The 20,692-nt window shown below is 42.6% G+C and overlaps 1 protein-coding gene across 1 annotated transcript in view; it reads right to left on the bottom strand.

The window, feature by feature from the left end:
• TMEM132C (transmembrane protein 132C) overlaps positions 1-20,692 on the bottom strand; it is a 201,573-nt gene that overhangs the window by 131,069 nt on the left and 49,812 nt on the right. The window contains exon 2 of the mRNA XM_032706177.1: positions 10,914-11,802. Within this exon, the coding sequence (XP_032562068.1) occupies positions 10,914-11,802 (889 nt within the window). The remainder of the gene's footprint in view (positions 1-10,913; positions 11,803-20,692) is intronic.

Here is a 20,692-nt window from a genome sequence, read left to right as displayed (position 1 = left end):
TGTCCCCCAGCAATCCAGAAGGCAACTGGGTAGCAGAGCCTCGTGGAGGGGACTGAGGCTACTGCAGCTTTGTACAGCTTTCCATGAGACATTTGGGGGTTTTAAGGCAACAAAATAGAAGTAGTAACACAGGAAAAGAACTGCTACTCCCATCATTAGTGTTCGGAAAAAGGTTGGGAGGGATTTTGAACAACTGCCAAAAGTTCATGGGATCAATTCCACTTCAAAATGGAGCTGTTTAAGAGCAAAAACAAAGTTCGCATGCCTCATCTGCTATTAGATCCCATTTCCCTTAAGCACTCACTGACACACAGTCAGGGACTGTTTCCACCCTGAAGTATCTGAAATCTAATTAAACATGGGTAGGAGTAAAAACAGAGTTGAAGTGGCTGCCATAAAATTACGCCTGTGCTGAAAGGTGAAACCAGTTATACAGCAGGGCACTAGACTTGCAGTTTATTGCTCTCTATCCACTACAGTCATGACATATTTGCACAGCTATGGCATCCATTAGGTGCACACAATGAATAAAAGGAGCACCTTACAGCGGGGTTTATGTCAATGTTTACTTTGAGCATGAAATAAAACCACAGTTACCATAGCAATGGACAAAGCACTCATCACCTGAGATGCTATGGAAATTAAAGAATGACAGCACAACCATACTTTAGGAACACAAAGAGGGATGAGGCATATTAATTTCTGAACAACTCCTCAGGATTTCTTTAAAGACCTTTCAGAAAATATGAACATTAACCAGTTGTCACTGTCTACAGCCAGCTGATAAAATCTTCACTCAGCCCTGTCAATATTTCTGCCCGGTGCTAATTACAGTAGCATTGTCTCAGACAGATAAGATAAACATTCTTAAGCAGTACCCTAGAGTCTGGAAAATGGAGATTACACATCATCTTCATGTGTTTCTGTCCTGGCTACATTGTTGCTTGCAATATCCTTTCCCAAGGCTTTGAACAGCTTGATTTGAGATGCTGACACTTCACCAGGAAAGTCACTGGGGAATTGCTTTGAAGCTCAGTGTCCCCCAGCTCAGCCCCTAATGGATCCAAGCACAAGGTTGCTGGTTCCTCCCCTCAGAGACTCTGCTGCCAAGTTGAGCCCCTTGGGTCTGGACTCACCACTTTCTCATGTCATCAGGAGCACAGCAGTACCCACCAATAAATCAAAGTCCAGTGCCAAGGATCCAAGTCCCCTCCTTTGAATGCCGCCATGGTGTTACCTGTGAGACTGTGTGACACCCTCCTGATCCTACAGCTGACTTGTGACCCTCCAGCTGCTCTTTGTGTTTGCTCTGAGCCTCTGCTTGGACCAGCTCTGTTCCACTCACAGTGCACTGAGCTGACAAATGAATTATAACTTTAACACCATCCTTTTACCATCTTCTGTCTCAAAAAAACCCAATATGACAACACATGTAAGTGTACACTATCCACAATCATCATCACACAACCAACAAAGACTAAGTACCTACCAAAAAAAAATGGTTTGGTCATTCCTTTCTGCTGGAAAACTGAAATCAGGCTGCTAGGGAAGAGAAAATCAGAAGCTGTTGCTAATATGGCCTCTTGTGGGTGTCTTGAATCCAGAGGAATAAAAAGTAGCCTAAAGCCTGTGAATATTCTCATTACTTTTGAGAGGACTAAATCTGGGTACATTCCTAAGTGACAGGCTCCTACTCTGGGCTGGTGTTTCCCTTCCATGCAACCAGAGCTTTTTCTAAGCTATACATAACCTCAAGCAGAAAAATATTTGTGTTGCTACTGGTGGTATTTGCACAACCTGCTGAGACCAGGCACAACAAGTGACTCAGTGACTCCAGCAAGTACCATCACAGCACCTAATTTTTTAAAAGCTATAGCAAAGCTTAGAGTCCTGAGTAAGCAGCCATGCAATCCATAGGAAAATTTAGTGTCCTCAAAATAGGATCCACAAATGTCCAGTGTGCCAAATCAGGAATCCCCTCAGGCAGGTCAGCAACCACGTTTGTGCCTCAGGGATCCCCTGCAGGGCTGAACTGCCTCCCTCAGCACTTGCAGGGTGAGTGGAAGACTAAGCACGACTTGATGGTCTGGTCTGTCAGGCACTCTTTTACCTGCAAAATCCAAGTTGTGATCCATGATCCACAACTGTTTATGTGTTCTGGTTAACAACTAATCAGGGAGGTTGAGGAATCAAGCTCTAAATTTCGGTAAGTAGCAGATATTCCCTTCAACGAGTCTGTCTCTCTTGTACAAAGTGCTCAGTCTCATGGCACTTCGGAAATGAAGGGTTACATCTTAGAGCCAGAACTTGAAAGAAAAAGAGGTTTTTTTAAGCAGCCTGACAGCTGAGGATGCAGAGGGCTCTGTCTGAAGTGCTTCCCCCATTTTTCCTTTTTCCTAAGACATGCACTACTTCTCAAATCTCCTTTTCTCTAATCTTGCTGATCTAAGCAGCAATATGAAAACCTAAAATGATGTTGCTGGAGATGATTAGGCTGTTAGTGCAAATTAACCCCCTGGCAGCTTTGCTAATAGAGACATTTTGTAACACACCAGGAACCAGGCAAACAAACAAAAAAAATGCTGAATTTTCTTTTAACCCAGTCTCATCTAAACCATGAATTAATCAGTTTTTCTGTGCACTAGAAATCTGTAGAAATGCAACTTGCTTTTCAAGAGAATACCAAACACAGCAGCACACACCTCCCTGAAGAGACAGCACATATTGGGCAGGGTGGGATTTCAAGGAAATACAGAGCAACCCAATGGGGTCCCAAAGGAAACAGTGACAAAAATTGGAGTCAAACATTCTATAGTTTATAGGAAAGCTCAGCGTTGTGTAGAAATTAACTCCTACGTGCAGAGCAGCACTTCCACCATCCTCACGCCTTGAGTGGAAGTTTTAACTGTAAAGTGCTGTAAGAATATATAAACAATTTAAGCTCTTTGTGTGCGTGCTGCCATGAGTGAGGAGCAGCAGTCTGCCAAAACAGAAACCTCAATCAATCTGACAGCTTCTGTCTTAAATAATGAGCCCCACAAGCACCAATAAAACAATACAGATAAACCCATCAGATCTTACAGTTCTTCTAGCCCAGACGCCTACTCTTGGATTACTCCCCATTCATCCTCCCATCCCAACTCCTCCTCCCTCCAAGCCCGGAGCTATGACATGCTGATGTCCCTCCCAGTATGATTCCAGCAAGGCACCAGTGCTTTTACATCTCTAACAGATGCACTAAGGTTTTAAAGCCCTGTCACGCAATTTTTCTCAGGGATACTCATTTCCATTCAGACCCAGGGGCTCACACACTGTCTTGTTTACAGGGGCCTTGGTACCCAGCAGCTTGTCAGATAATCACACCGAGGATTCCCAGGAGGTTCCCTAACCCATCAGATCACAGCCTTTTTCAGACAGCCAGAAAACACTACGGTTGGTTCAACTCCACTCCCAGCAGAATGAAATCTCCCTCCCTGCTGCTGGTTTGGGAGGACTGGGGTTTCTGCGGTGTGATCTTATAACGAGCCACCATTGTTCCTAATTAGGCAAAGAACCGAGGATTTAATTAACGGCTGTAACTCGAGTCACGCCAGTGCCGAGCAGCCTCAACACAGATGAAGCAGCAGTGTCTTATCTCCTTATCTCATCTCCGGGCAGCCTCGCCCGGGCCACTGCAGAGGTTGGCAGGAGACAACGGGGCACCCAGAGCAGCGACTCCGACAGGACAAGAGCCAGAGGCACCCGCTGGCAGCAGGAACACGTGCGGCAGAGTGCTTGGAAAACAAGCCAGGAATGACTTCACTAGTCTGGCGAGACTAAAGGGAACGGGAAGGGAAACTACTTACAAGAGGGAATTTTAACAGGATACCTCAACATGGAGTTTCTGAAGCTCCGGCATGCACGAGCCTCTGCCAAGATTAACCCCACCCTCAGCTCCAGCACGGGAAGCAGCATCGCCAGCCAGCAACGCTCTGGCTGGCTGATGATGCAATAATTTTGTTCTCGTCCATTTATGTGACCCCCATAATAGTCCCCCGTCGATTCTTTCTACTTTTCCAATCAAAATATTAGGGGAAATTTTCAAACGTACAAACCTGAAGTGCAAGAGTCCAAATGCATTTTATAGTTATAAATATATATATTTATATACAGTTCAGGTTTGTCTACAGTCACGTGGAGATAGTCCTGGATCTGGCTCAAATAACCCACAGAACCAGGACTTTGGAAACATCTGCTTTCACGAGACAAAGAACATTCCAGCAACTCTTACACCACCAATTTTTAGTAAATTCTTGTAAGACTTCTTCATTATAAGAATTCCTCTTTATGGGCAGCTGATGAAGGTTTTAAGGATGTTTTCAAAAGGGATTGATTATCAGTGTACTGAAGTGGTGATTGATTATCAGTAGTGCTGAAGTCCATAGAGTACTCCTGATCCTACTGGGGTCTAAAGTCTCCTCCTGGTTCACTGGTTGCAAAGTTGTGCTTCAACGACTCAAGCCTTGGTCAATCAGCAAATGATTTACCAAGTATGGAACACAGAATCAGCCTTCTAACAATAAATTCTCAGTCCTAAGGAGTACATTGCTTTGGAGACATCAATAGAATTGTTCAGAAGGTTTCTCAAGCACCACATTTTTTTGAAGGCATTTAAAAGCAGTCAGGGGGAGAGTGCCTGCTTTCTCTTTTCTAGGTGGCTTCAATTTCAAGTTAATAATTAGTTCCTTTTAAAACTTTATCAAACCTGACTCACTGCTACCACAGACTCAAGTGAGCTCTTCAGCCCTTCACTTGTGGTGAGAAGCACCTTTCTCAGTCTCCCTTTGAAGGACATCCTCACCAGCTTAGCAGTTTTGAGAATGAGTCATTTGTTTGGAGGACCCAGGTGCCTCTGGTGTGACACCACTGTCCCTGAAAAGTGCCTGCTAAGGGCTGATGAAATTAAACTGACTGGAGTGTGATGCCGCTCTCTCAAAATAGCATTAACACAATCTCTTCTTTGAGGAAGGATTTTTTTACATCACAAATGCTTTTTAAATACTGGGAAATATTTACCTTTTTAACTGTTAGCCTGTCATGTTCTCTAGTAAATGGCAATTAGTGCTTCAGCAGACTGTCCCCATTGCTTACTGAAGCAGAATGTAAAAGCTGATAGCACCACAGCTACGAATTTACTTAGGACAAATCTTAACAAAGCAACTTGCAAAGTGCTGTTATACCTCAGTACTTGCAAAAAACCATAATCCCCACAGTGAAACGACTTCTGAATGATTTACTGTCGCTTGTGTTATGTAATACAGAGATTCCCCACGGGGAGCAGAGACTCACTGTCCTGAATGTGCAACACAGAGCAGGGCCCTGAATTCTTCCCTGAAACAGCACAAACAAGCAAACCAAGAAGGTAAAGATGTAAACAGGGATGAAGTGATGTGTCTAAAGTAACACAGTAAGTCCTGAACAGGAGTAGGAAGAGAATCTAAGTCTCTTAACTTCCTAATTAGTGCACAATAAAGACCATTTGTTCTTTCATTAACCTGTTCCACTGTAGATTTGTAGCTGAATTGTTACTAACCATTCTGTAGAAGGGAAAATAAAACAAACAAAAAAAATCAATAAGAACTGAAGTTTCACAAGGCTAAACACCAGTATATAAACCTTCACCATGAAATATATAAAACCCCTTCAAGCCATGAATCACAGCTCTGAACACTTTTGCAAAGCAACTCTGGCCTAGCACCTGACTTCGTGGGTCCCATCAATACCATAAAATAGCTCAATTTTTCAATTAAAAATGTACCTTGAAATAATGAGACAACAGAAGCAAGTCTGAGGGCTTCAAACTCCTCTCCTTTCAGATGTCTGATGAAATGCTTTTGTGCAGTAAAATCACTTTTAAATATTTCAGTGATGCAAAACTGCACAGGAAATGAAAAATGTTTTGTTGCAATTCTTCTCATCTGGAGACACACATGTACTCCCAGAAAAGCACCAAACTATTCTGTCTCTCTTCATTTCACTCTGTGTTAGTTTTAAATATGAAGCAGTATAAAAAAAGCACACTCTTCATTTAAGAGTTGAAAAACAGCATTTCACCTACTGTGGAAAATGGGTACTTGGGATAATACATCCTGAATTATGGGTTAACACAAAACACGGAGTGATGTGAGTTTTGGTTTAGGTCTGGTATGTTTTGGTTACCTTCAGCCCCAGTTGGTGATTACAATGTCACTGGTGTTTGCCACGATGCCACCACACTGCAGAGCTAAAAACTGATAAACCAACAATTAGGCACAGGCAAATTTCAGGGCAGTAAAAGCTATTTCATCATAAGGCAAGATTAAAATGTCACTATCTAAAATTAAACAGTAACTGTTTGAAACTGCTTGAACTTTTGGTTCTTTTCCATAGAGTAGGTAGAACAGCTGAGGACAGGGCTAAGCCCCTCTGAGAGGTTTACCCACTCCCTAGGGAGGCTCAGACAGGTCTTCCACACAAAGCAGGCTGAGTTAGTGCTGGAGATCCCCCTTTTTCATGACTAATTCCTCTAAAATGGCTATTTATGGCCACAAAATTCAGTCTCTGAAATACTGAGATTTACCAGCAGGCTGTAGAGATGTTATGACCATAACTACCTTTTCTATGGCTATTCTGTGCATCCTCCTCTAGGTCTTCAGCTCTTCCCAGCACCACCTGACACAGCTTTGCTGTCAATACTCATTAGGAACTGACATGTAAAAGCTGCCTCAGCTCATGGGTTTAATAGCTTTCCTCACTGCATTTATCCTTTATCCTTCTTCCAATCTGTAGAGTTATTATTACTACTAATTACCCGTTGTCTTGGGTTGATTTGTTTGCTGGACAAAGGTAATTCAGTAGCACTGATTACAACCTACATCCCTTCGGGTGCAAGGAGCTGCACTGCAAAACCTGCAATAAGAAGCCTGAAGGGGAAAAAAAAATTACCACTGTGTTACACCCCTTTTCTCTAATCAGGATGTAACAACTTCATCCCCTTTCTCTTTACTTATCCTTCTCAATACCTCCCGTAAATCGGGTTATCTGGTGGTTCAGCACCTTCTAGAGTGAGTTAAAGATTAGCTGCTGCCCAGCAGAGTGACATAAAACACTCAGCACTCCCACACCTTTTGCTTTAGCCCTGTGCTGTGCAGTGCTCTGCCAGATCAAAATGTGGCACATCACGCCATGAAAAATAGATGGCAGGATCCTTTAATGGTGCAGTACCTGGGAAAGTATTTAGAGCTCCAGTACAAACCCAGCAATGCACACAGGGCAACCTTTTCAAAGCTGCCTAATGCATTCAGCTCACCCACTCCCCAGTGCCCAGCCTCCTCCTCACCTTCCAGCATCTCAACAATCACATGCAGTTATGTGTAACCTTCTGAAAGTTAACCCCACAAGAACAGCTTATTTTCGGTGTGGTTGTGATTCCTTCCCTCTTTTGTAGCCTGCTGGGTGCGAGAGCAGCTCATAAAAGCATCCAAGAACAGGGTCGTGCCCCGAGGATTTTGCTTTCTAATCCTTACAGACAATATGCCAAAATGATGACTCGGATGAGAAGGGTGTGTTTAACAGCAACTGGTGAGGAGACAATCAATCATGGTAGCTCTGCTCAAGCCAGTGGTAATAATTTGTAACAGTTCTGGGCAGGACACAGAAGACCTAAATAATCTTCATTTTAAATATTGCCAGTTTTTTTGCTTTTCTGTCCTGTACTGATGCTACTTCTGTTCATAGTTTACCAGCTGCTAGAGGTAACAGTAATTTTCCTTACTGTGCAGTCAGCAGAAAATATAATTCATCTCTCTTTTGAGGGCCCAGAAATCCTTGCCAATGGTAGGAAAGCAGGGCGATATTTTCTTCCCCCTTCTCTATTTCTTCGGCTCTTTTATCATGATTTTCCCATTCCCATTCCTGTTGATAACATAAGGCAAACCTGAAACCCCTTCCATCAGAAGAAATCAAAGTCCCTCAGGAACAGGACTGACCAACTGTCTGCATTTTCTGTGTTGCATACAAAGAATACCTGTAAAGACTCACCAGAGGAGACACAGCAGGAGAGGAACAGGCCTGTGACCAGGACCTATAACCTGCCAGGACTGTCTGAACTGCTTTCACAACAGCCCTGTGCTGACTCTATGCAAGAAGGGAAGACCTGTGTTTATGCACACAGTGCTCCTACTGTGTTAATGTGCTACTGAGCATAATCCCCTTCACTCCCTGCCATATTAGTCACTCTCTTTGACCTTACTGGTGTTCCTGGGCTGATAAATGTATAGATACAGCTACAGGATCCTGAATTAAGACACGATTTAAGAACACGGTTTCAATTGCAATGATTTGTGGCTATGAGGTCATTCAGACCAGTCTACTTCCCTTTTGCCAGAGAAGATTTGTAGCTATTATTTCCCACCCCCCAAGCAATGATCACATGCTGTTTGCTTCAGCACTGCATGTTGCAATACCTCAATGAATAATACACAAGAAGCAGAAAATAAACAAACCCACTCTGCCCGGGGATAATGTGTGGTGTGTTTTTCTGTAGGATGATTAAATGTGAATGCATGTCACAGGATGTAGGGATTGCTCTGCTGGGAACCCAAGAGGATGAGAGCACACAGCTCTCTGTACCCAGGCAAATGGCCACAGAGAAGGTTAAGGGAGCCCCCAGGCAGAGCCAGTATATGCACTGCTACTCCCTGGATGCTCTGTTCACTTGGCTTTTGTATCTGTAAGAAACAGACACTTCATAGATTCCTGGGTCAAATTCCATACTCTTTCCAAACACCTTGGAAGTTTGAGGACAACAGATTTCCACCACAGAACCAGGAAGCTCCACGTGGTCTTTGCCAGCCCGTCCCCTCTGCCACCAAAACTGGGACAGAAACCTGCACAGCCAAGAGAACAAGGACACAGTTCATGGGATCCCATACAGCTTCTGCCAGTGGGATCAGTTGTCCCTTCCTGCTGTAGTGTCAGGAAACCAGTTAAAACCACTTCTTTTCTTGTATCTCCTGTACACCCTGAGCAAAGCTTCCATCTGATGTCTTTGCAACTGCACAGATCAACAGGTTGGGTAGATACAAGGGTCTAACACGCCTGCAAAACAAAGTTTTGAAAACCAAGATTGCTTTGGAATATCTCACATTGTTTTTCTTGCCTTTGGTTGTGGAGAGGAGGAAACACAGTCAGAAAGTCAGTCAGCCCTGTATTACATCTCAAGACAACGACCACCTGCCCCTTCCCACTGGAAGCAAGAAAAAGCCATTTAAAAAAATAATCTTGGTCTCTTCAGCCTCGTGTTCTTGTGTCTGGTTCAAAGTAATGTTAAGCAAAAATGTAAGTCTTTTCACCAAAAGGGTGTTTCAGGACATGGAGCCACCAATAAATTTAGGACTGTTCACTTCAGATCCATTAGTCACCTGTTCTCAAAACCAAAGCCAATCCACTCTGTCCATAACAGCAAGTCACACAGGCAACTACTGATGTCCCACATTATCATCTCTACCTCATGGACCTCTCAACATGCAAATGATATCCTTGCCCAGGCAGTCAAGATTCATTTCTGAGCAAAGAAACACATTCCCAGAATTAAACAACCTTGCTTCTCTTCAACTCAGTGTTCAGGAAAATAAAAGAGTGTGGCACAGACCTTCAAAGGGTGGTCCCCTCTCCCAGAGACCCAGTTCACTGCCTGTGGATTTCTTTTTCACCACAGCTATGCTTGTTATGTGGAAAAGTATTCTGTTTCTACCACTTTGTGAAAAAGGATTTTCAATAAAAGATAAGCGACAACGTCAGAAAATACTTCTATCACAGAGGTTTCACTCAGTAAACAGGTGTCTGGGAGATTATCTTGCCAATTTAACCAAAGCTGCAAACACCAGAGCGGTTCTGGGATGACTAAAATCCCCCTTTTTTCGAATAAAAGCCTTTTATCTGCCAAGCGACACTTCCTGTTCTAAAGGCCATTCTCCTTGGTAGTTGTCAACTATGTATTAATCTAATTCATATAAGCCTTAGAAATAAATACTTTCATGTGCAGAATCTTTTGGGAAACTCTTGATTCCCTGAGGCTTTAAAGAGCAATTGTTCCTTATCACCGTGGAAATTTCCACTGAATTTAAAGCCTGGTAACAAGGAAAAAAAAGATACATCAAATATTTCAGTGATTAACAAGTTTCCCAGTCTTTGTCATCCTCAAAGGATTTTCATCTGATCGGTAGGGAAACTGCTAAAGAAGAAAATAAAAGGAAAGTGATCTGACCCAGTAAGGCAGTTCTTGTGTTCCCACTCCTGCCCAAAATAATGGCACTCACTTCTAACAGCCCCTTTCAGCCAGCAGCAATATCAAACACATTGGGCTTTATTTTAAAGGGTAGATGTTTTGGCAAAGAAAAACGCTACTGAACTGCAAGCAGACAGTTAAACCCCTCCCTAAAGAGCTCTCATAACAAAACCACTCTGTGTGTGGGAGAGGCGAGTTCTGCCAGAGCACTTACAGAAAAGCAGGTAATTGAAGTTTTTCTACATTTAAACTCCATGCCCGTGCAATAAAAACCTGATTTTAAAAGCTCTGTAAAGCAGAGAACTTTTCTGATGTCTCAGGGTCTGCCACGGCACAGAAATGGCCCCACTAAAGCAGCAAACTGCTGTGTTTTGTACACCTTGTTGCACATTGTAGGCCTGTGATAAAGGGCACAGTGGACATGTTAAAAGCCTCCTGGTGATGGAGGCTATCAATCCATCAAAAAAAAATCCATGCAAAGAGGAAAATAATATATTTCAGTGACGTGGAGCAACCTTCAAACTTCAAAGCAGTTAAGATTCATCACGTGTCCCCATCACCTTTGTGTGCCACCAGGTTAGAAACATGCAGAAACAACCCACTGTACCTGAGTACGAACTGATCCACCGTGGAGTTGTTGGCAATCGTCACATAAACGTTCACGACCTCTCCTTGTTTGACCGGCTTTGAGGGTAGCCAGACAACAATGTTACCATCCAGCCGGAGCTCCGTGAGCTGGGAGGTCTCCTGGCCTCGATAGAGGCTGACAGATCCAATCCTCTGCAGGTGGGACACGGTTTCATCCACGCCATCCTTTCCGGGCCGGATGGCATTTCCCTTCCTTATATCCTCAGGGGTGCACTCCCCCTTCTCGTCTCCCGGTTGGATGGTGTAGTAAAGCTCCACGGGGCTCCCTTCGAACTGATCCGGTGGCTTTTTACGGCCCGTGACAACCGTGGGGGGGTTGAACCAGCTGGGCAGGAGCTCCAGCTCCGCCACACAGAGCCCCAGGTCCCCTTTGAGCCTGCAGCTGCCTCGCACCTCCCGCGTCTCTCGGAAGGCGAACACCCGCAGGCAGGGCAGGCGCTCCGTGGTGCTGTAGTCATCCCAGTCCCTGCCCACAATGTAGAACAGCACCTGCACCTTGGGCTTGCTGGGGTAGATTTTGTTGCTCATGATGTAGGCCTGAAGTTTCCAGTTGTAAGTAAACTTGTTGGCAGACCCAAAAAAGCTGGAAGTTAACATGAGGTCCTGGGGCACGGCTTGTTCCACGGAGAAAGGGCCGTAGCTGGCGTTTAATACAGGCGGCCTCTTGGCTTTGTACGGGAAGAACGATTCCACCCTGGATTGCAAACTGGAGTTTCTCATGAAGTCCTGGTTGGCTTCCTTGAGAAAGAAAGACGTCTCAGCGTTGGAGATCCGATAGCTCACAGGTAGGTACGTTGGCAATGAGGAAAATCTCTGATTATTGTCCAAGAGCCCTCGACACTCTGTCACTAATAAAAGAAAAGGTGACCGAGTTAGATCAAATCTGCTTAGAGGTTCAAAGGGACATTTAGCACAACTTCAGTGGAGCCACCTGGTAAGTTAGGGACAAGCATTATTTCATGCAAAGATTTACAGGTTAGCTACATGTTTACATGTAGCTAATTCTTTTTTTGCATTACATTCACTAAAGAAAATATAATGCAGGCTTTAGAGCTACCTTGCATTATCTGTGAGAAATGTTTTGTCAGATGAATGATGTACTAAGGGTTGTCTGCAGCTCATACTCCCAGAGGAGGGTTCACAAGCATAAACAATGCTTGTCCCAACAGCCTTTTCACATAGCTGGACCGAACCACAGCACAGCAGTGCTTTGCTAGTACCCAGTAGATCTATAAAATACTCATTGAATACTTTGACTATCACCTGGATGAGAAATAAATATGGCACTTGTCACTCCTATGTGGTGTCTCACCTCCCCAACTTGTGTAAGTTTGCACACACCGAATCTCTTAAGGACAAACCAAAGTCAAAGCCTTCCCAAAGCAATTCCACAAGTAAACAAGGTTTCTTTAAAAAAAACAAAAAAAACCCAAAAAAAAAACACCCACATGCTCACCTTCCCCACTCTCTTCTGGTCACACCACCCTCTTCTGAACTTTCCACCCCCTTAGAAACTTTCCTCCTGTCTTTCTGTTCAGTGACAGGGTTCATGTTGGGTACATCAGTGCAGTCCACTGAACCACAGACCCCAAGGAGTGCTGATCACCATCCCTGCAGAAACACTGGCCAGGAGATCCAAGAGAGTTTCTGTTCTATGGGCAAAGCCAGAAACTTCTTTTCTAAGGACTGACCTCCCCCCCACCATTTCACAGAAGAAACCTTGCTCTCACATTACTGTTTCTGGCACTGTGGTCTATCTACACCTCTATAATTTAATATTGACACTACCTCAGCATTCTAAGTTATTTCAATGCAGGTGCACACCACAGGCTAGAAATATTTCAACAAGTGCTAATATATAAGATGTACACAGAGAGAAATTAGAACATAGTGGCCAATTTCAAGTTTTGGCTGAATATCAGATCCCTTTTGACCTGAATGTTATTTTCCTGTTAAATGGTTAAGGACAGGTATTGTTGAAAAGTAAAATTTATTATCTAAATTAGTGTAGATAACAGTGGAGTTAAAATACATGTTCATTATGTCACACTACTCACACCAAACTCATACTGAAGGGATTAGCTATAGGTACAGAAGGTAAATGAATGATGATGAATCCAAAGCTAGACTGTCTTGACTGTTTAAAAACAGAGCTTGCCCTCAGATATGTCACTTCCAATGCTCTTGGGGAATCCCATCAGAAACAGGATTTAAGGTTCTGTGGAAGTTCAGCTCTTTAAAGAAGAAAGGCAGGGGCAACACAGAATGCACAGATTCATCCTGAAACTCAGGAACACCTGAAGACCTCCAAAACACCCTACAGAGACACACTCTCACCAGCTTCCTCACAAAGGGCTGCAGCTCAGGATCTCTGCAGATCATATTTGTTGTCCTGGCATGTCTGGTTGCTGGCAGGCTAATTACACAGTCAAATTTAATTAAATGTTTTCAAGTAAGAAATAAACAATCAATATCTGTCATGACACCAAAGGACTGCTGCTGACAGACAACTCCACTGCAATCCTGTGGAGTGTGCACATGCCAGTGTGCTGGCACTGCTTGGTGCAGGGAGAGGGAATAGCTTTGCAAGGCAGGTGTCAGGTAATTAGGAAAAAAAGGGAAGAGACAAACATGGAGGAGGGGGAAAGCAGAGCTCTCAAAGGACAGCAGCCATAAATTTGAAATAAGGAATTAAGATGTGTTCACTCATGTTTAATTCATGCAGCACTACCAGGCTGGTAGGATTAGTTCTCATAAATGAGCAAACTGCCATGACTGGACAAAAGTTTGGGAAAAAAAAAAAAAAGAAAGGTAAAAATAGAAAAAGAAGTAGTGAATTACCAGCACAACACCCTCTCTGTCAAGCAGAATCACATTTAAAATACAACATCAGTTTAGCACACTGCTACAACCCTGCAAGTCTGTAACCTCTGGCACACATTTTGACTCTGTTGAAAAAGAATTTACAAATACCACCTCCTGAGCTGATTGATTTCCCCTTACCTGAATCAAATATTAATCTGTTATTTAGGGTTCCATTCCAACGTGCTATAACCCTTTAATAAGGAATGAGAAGAAGATCCACTTTGGACCGTGGACCTTTCAAGGAAACAGGAAAACCCGCATGTTCTTTTGATCCAGAAGCAGAACAAGATCTTGGATTACAGCTGCAGGAGTTTCCTCTCTAAACCCCTTTCCTTGCCCTGGATGAGCCTGCTGGGATTTGCCACCTTCCTGCAGCCCTTTGCCAAGGGCAACCACTGACATTTTTGTAGGGCAGATATCACCACTCTTTTAAAAACTCCTGGTTTGCTAGACAAGAATTCAGCTTCTTAGCACTCAGTCTGGCTACTGAATTTGACTCAGTGACTCATCAGAATTTCTTTATCAGGTGTCTCAGGCCAAGAGCCCTGCAATATTAGAGGGCAGCAAGCTCTACTTAAGGGAAGGACATAAACTCTTTGGTGAAGGTAAGCATGGACTGACTTCAGCCCACAGGTACAGTTTGCTGAAGTGTTTCCACGAGCAGAGATACTCTGGATATGACCCCACTGATACTGAGGGAATACTTCTGGTTTCAACAGAGCCACAAAAAACAGCAATAAACTCAGCAGGCTGCAGAGATCCTGTGATTTCAAAGAGCTGTTGGTCAGGATCTCTGCCTGAAACTAAACAGCTGTTTTTCTGCAATTCCCAGGACTTTTGCTGGAGCACATTATGCTCAGACAGACAGTGGGCTCATTTTTGCAGGCACTCCATTTATCCTGGGTTTATCACAGGGATGAGGTCTGTAGGACTCGGCCCAATATTAAGAAAAAGTCATGCAACTTCTGAATGCAAACAGCAAACCCCACATGGTCAGGCTGACAGCAAAAAGGAAAAAAAAGGCTTCTCTTTTTTTATTGTAGTCTAAAGATTTCCACCCACTTTCATACCACACATAATGGATTCCTGTATTTCTACAGTGATGGCTGTACTTCAGACAATTTATTTAAGCACTTTAAGCCTTTTACTGATAAAATTGGTAGTTAAAATTGTCCATTTTATTTTTAGAATCCCAACCATGCGCATCAGCAACTACAGGCCATCATTTAAGGGATTTTTTTTCTATTCTCTTCATCTCTACCCAATAACCTTCACGTCCTGGTATAATTAATGACCGATGTTTCCAGAGAACATTTTTGTATGCTTGATCAGCTCAGTTTCAAAGTTCTCTAATTTATCAGAGAATCCACTTAAACGAGATGCCAAGGGTTTTTTTGGGTTTTTTTGAATTTCAAATCACAAGTTCTTATTTAAATAACCATTAAGCATAAGTTTATTTTGTGCACCTGAAAAATACTTTCAAATAAAGCAGCCATGCCTATCAGTGCTTTCAGGTGCTCTGGAACAGATTTTTCCATTTTTAACTTTTTTTTCTGCTCAACCACTGAAACACATTTGCAGAGGTTCAAGTTTACACCTTGTTTTAACCTAAGTGGCCTCTCTCAGTGACAGCATCAGCTCTGGGAGCAATATTCAATATTCAGATGCCAGTCCAGCCTCTAATGTGGGCACAATTGTATCAGTAAAATAGGACTGGGTCTCTGTGACAGAATTGCTATAAGCATCTTTATACAAATACAGCTTCTACCATGCAAGTTGAATTTCCTCAGTTTAGATCAAAGGTATAAAAATTCTGAGAAAACCTGATCCTTAAAGGTGTTGTTGGCCTTCCAACTGAGTCCAAGTAAGTAAAAATTCCATTTCATGAGGGCTTTTACAAACTCAAATGGAAATCAATATGGGCAGGGTGAGCAAGGAAATCCAGAAACACCATTTCTGTGCTGAAAACTAACTCTGACTACAGCAGTAGGCAGTGCTTTACCCTTCTACATTATCACACAGGAGTTACAACTTACCCAGGGATGAAGTGCTGCTTGGAAAAGGTTAAGAACCATCAAACAAAGCGAGTATTAGCCAAGAACAAAAGTGAAGGCTTGCAAGTAATTACTTCTTCTGTGTAACAGCCTGGTGACTTTTTAATCCTTCTTCTGGCATCATATGCTTCTGCAGCACTTCATCTGAACCCAAACAGGCATCTGTTAAGCACATCACTGGCTCCAAAGTGACAGACCAGCTCAAATTCCTACAACCCAGTGAGTTCATTGGATGTGAAACACTGAATTCTGATCTCTATTATTTCTTGGATTCCAGTGTAAGAGGAATTTTCTTTGGGGGTATTTCACATGGAGCTGGAGCCCTGGGTGCTGGATTCACTGGAACGGTCATAAAAGCTTAATATTTTTAAGCCATTCTTTTATGAGTTCGGTTTGAAACGACTTTCTTTTGGACTGGGAATTAAGGGTTTAGATTGTGGGTGGGAGATTACTGGCCAATGGCCGTGTATCTTCTCTGCCTGATGTTTGATGAGCCACTGAGCCTTCAAGGCAACCATCTGCCTGTCCCCTCAGCCAGAAGGCTCCCAGCCAGAGAAAGTCAGTGAGGAGCAGAAGACATCTGCCCATGCAAAGGAGGAGTAATGTGAGAAGCTTTCTCTGCACCTTGTATGGCCCTCAAAGGCACATTTATAATTACTCCTTCCAGGAAACAAACCATAGGAATAGTGGTAAACAGATTTCTGTCCCTCTGTGTTCTCCTGTTACCCCAGCACAGCAGCACAGCTGAAGCTTCCACCAGGAATCCTGTAACTTTTAAGGCAGAATCTTCTCCTTCCTTTTGTAACAGCTCTACCCACTACCTTGTTCCTCCATTCTTAAATGTAGCCATAATTGAATGCTGCTACCATATGGATTTCAATTTTTGTTCGAGTTCCACACCACCAGAATTTTAAGAAAAAAATCCATCTAATATTTACAGTACCAGTGTCCCCTAAAATCCTGCAAATGCTGTAAAGATCATCCCTGCCCCTTACATGGACACCATTCCCATCTGTCCCTGCACCCAGAGACTGACCTTATTGTGCGTTACACAAACCACCCTCTCACAAAAGTCCCCATCCCTGAATTCTCTTCTGTGACTCCATCTTGCACTACAAACCTGTCCTGCTCTTGCACAGCAAATCACATATTCCAGCTCAGGAAATATGGAATATGGGGAAAGAATAAAAGTAGGAAAGATGCACCTAAATCAGCACAGATATTTCCTTCACCAGAAAATGTCAAAAGCTATGTTTTCTGGTGCATTTTCCCTTAATTTTCCATGCCAGCACCACATTTAGTGACTTCACAGTGTATGAAATCTCTGTATCAATATTTTGCTTAGAACTAGAGCCCAGCAAACACATTCACTTAGACCTCAGAATGACCTCAGTTGTACTCTCATCCCCTCCAAGTTCCTTTTTCTTAACATCTAGAAAAGGGAATTTTGCTGTTGGAAAGGCTGAGTGGAACCTTAAGCCACACAAGCTCAAATTCAGAATAGGGAACATATTTTTAACTCTGAGGTTGATTAAATATTGCAACAAAGGGAGCAATGACGTGTTCACTTCATCAAAACTGGATTCCCTCCTCAAAGGTACATTTTTCTCAGCACAAGTTACTGTTTAAAATACAGGGATAACTGGAGCCTCATACTCCTTTCTGGCTTAAAAACTATAGTTCTAAGATAATTCGAAAAATTATTTGGAAAACCACGTGACAGGGTAACTGCAGAAACCACATTTTGTATTTCCCATGTTTGCCCATCAGATCCTGCTTTACCATCTTCTGAGAGAACAGAGAGACTCTTTCACTAATTGCACACAGTCAATGTCAAGTGTCAAATGCTTATGATGACCAATTTGTGAAGTTAAAAATAAACTCTGGAAACAAATCTGGCAAGGAAATCCACAGAGCAAACATCTGAGGGAAATTGCAGCCTGTTCTCAAATATTCTGTGAACACAGCGATGGCAATTCCATCAAATAAATGATTGCTGACAAAATTACTTTATCTGTTCTTTTCAGAATCCAGGTTTCATTAAACTGAAAGTCAAAGTCCAAGGATAAGTTTTAACTGCAGTGTTTCATTGATTGACATGGGATGGTATATTCCTATTCACACACATGGGAGCACAGACTTGGTAACCAACCAGACATATTTTAAGCCCAGATGTAGACAGAATCTTATTTAGCCTAGATCAGAGTTCAATTAAACCACATCACAAAGCTTGTCAGGAGACACTATAATCAGTTATTGTGAACAAATTTCCTATTTTATTTCAATGGGTCAGATTAACTTATTTCATTCAGTATATTGTTAAATGAAAAACTGCAATAATATTCTATTAAATAGGCTTCTCTCACATTTTGAGAGTATATCCTTAATGAATTTATCCTTTTTATATTACCACAGCCCAAATCTTCACTAAATCTCAACAGACAATTGTGGATTTAGTACAGAAAGTGAACACCTCCCCCATTCTTCTCCAGCAGATGCAAAACACTGGCACTTCAGAACTGTCAGGAGCACAACAAGCACCTAAAACAAGGAGTAAACAAAGGTACAAGAGGAACTTCTGCACTTTAAAGCACAAAAACAAAGGGATGGTCACTGGAAAGAAATTATGGGAATTCAAAGTGGATAAAAAAATATTTCATACAGGGTGTGATTAGATGATAGAGCTCATTGCCAGGGTGGAAGGCACAGAGGCCAAGAACTTATCCAGACTTAAAAGGACGATCTGAATGCTCGGAAAAAGATTCAGACCATCTATAGTAATGTCATTAACTACATGTAAAACTCCTTGTTTCAGTATTTATTGATTAGAACCCAGGATTAGACCTCTGCATTATAAAGCATTATCCAACATCTGTCAGGTTGTTCCATTTTCCTCAGGATTACCAACACAAGAAACACGTGTATGAACCACAAATAGCTGTTTGTGAGGCACAGCCTTTTCACAAGCAGAAAAGAGAACCTTTAAAGTCTATTTTGGAAACACAATGAAAACTTTCAGAGAACTGCACGTTGGAAATGCATTTCCAACATTTCAGTGACAGCCTCCAATTTTCCATGGTCGCAGTTCTGTACATCCCACCCTTTGTCTGCAAAATTCCAAAATATCCTTTTATTGCAGACCTATCTTCCCTATACCCTCAATTCACAGAACTGAGATGTGTTAGTCAAAGGCTGTCTGACATTAAGGACTGAAATCTATAAACGGTTTTCTCAGACTGGCTGATGACCTTAAAAGTCTGTAAAACAACAGCACACATGCAAAGGTCAGTGAAGATTTCCAGGATCACTCCCCCTCCCAGTGCTGACATTCCCAATTTTCTGTACTGCCAAGGCCAACTGACCTATTTAAGCGAGTTTACCGTGTAGAATCAAAGATAAATACCTGGAACTCAAATTTCCCTACTGAAAGCATTTGTTAAGAGGAAAAGGTTTGGAAAACTTCTACAGAGACACCATTCCGGTTTTCTTCCGCTGGCCAGGAGCTGCAAATGTCATTGTCCTGTGAGCAACGTGCAGCAGGTAAAATGTCACATGATGGCCTTTCACTCCCACACCCTTTTCCTCATTGTGGTGAACTCCATGGATTCTGCATTCATTCACTGTGTCAGCACTAGAAGTCCAAAGCAAATAACACTTAAGCTGATCCTGTCTGATAGCTGTAGAGAAGAGAAGGATTTAGGACACCGGAGTTTATTCCCAGCTCCATCAAAAACATATGGTAGCCACAGGAAACCTCTGCAACCTGGTTTCTCCAGCGATGAAATGAGAGAAGTCATCATTCAGTTTGATTGACTTGTGATTAAAAAAAACCACACTGAGTTCATCACACAAAAGACTAAGGAAAACAGTGTCTGTCTGTCTTTGTGTGTGTGTCTTTAAAGCAGCCAAAAATAGCCCAGTGGAAGTCACAGAATGGGGAATAAGTAGACAATATAGTCAGGATTTTCTAACTTAACCAGTACCTTTTCAGAGACATGGACTGTTTATCTTCCTGAAGAGGCCTAATTTTCATGTGAGTACAATTATGTGCAAGACAGTTCTCTGCAGGGGATGTACCAAATTTAGCCTTACACGATGGCTCACCAAAATCCCCACATAATTTTAAACCTTGGCCAGAATATCACAGTTGGGTTTAAATGACTCAAGTGGGGACATATAAAATGTAAGTTACAAATACGAAACAAATAGTTCTGGCCTTGGCAATGTATCAATTCCTCGTCCTGTGTCTCTCCTCTAGTTTTTAACAGCTCTGTGCTTTCCTCTGCTCTTTAAGTCTTTGTCAGACGCTGATAGGCACTCACTGTTTAGACATTAAATTGCTTTGCACAGGCTCCTTGTTTAAAAAGAGATTAGGGTGCTAGAGCCTGAAGGGTGCAATTTGCTCAGCACTCTTCACTGCCACGAAAATCAACAAGAACCAAGAGTGCAGAGCCCAGCGTGAGCAGAGCTCGGACCCGCGCAGGATGAAGCTTTCAGCTGCCTTAGGTGTAGAAAGAGGACACAGAGGACTCAATAAATGAATTACAATGTTTCCCCCCTTACCACCCAGAAAGGAAAAGGGAGAATTATTTTTCTTGTAAACAGGTGCTAATTAAAAATAAAGCCGACCAGCAACATAAACAACAGGACTTTATATCGCATTACTGCCAAAAGCCCCACGCTGAGATCCAGCCTCCACTGTGCTCTGCATCACACAAATACAAAGGATATTACTCAAAGAGCCAGGTATAGCCTGGCAGTGAGTAATTTCAAGGCTGAAAATGAAAAAAAAAAAAGGATTTCTTTCAATCAGACCTGA

The sequence above is a fragment of the Chiroxiphia lanceolata genome, chromosome 18, assembly GCF_009829145.1.
Source record: "Chiroxiphia lanceolata isolate bChiLan1 chromosome 18, bChiLan1.pri, whole genome shotgun sequence".
Lineage (NCBI taxonomy): Eukaryota > Metazoa > Chordata > Aves > Passeriformes > Pipridae > Chiroxiphia > Chiroxiphia lanceolata.
The sequence above is the reverse complement of the archived record's forward strand: the minus strand, read 5'-3'. Positions and strand labels throughout refer to the sequence as shown.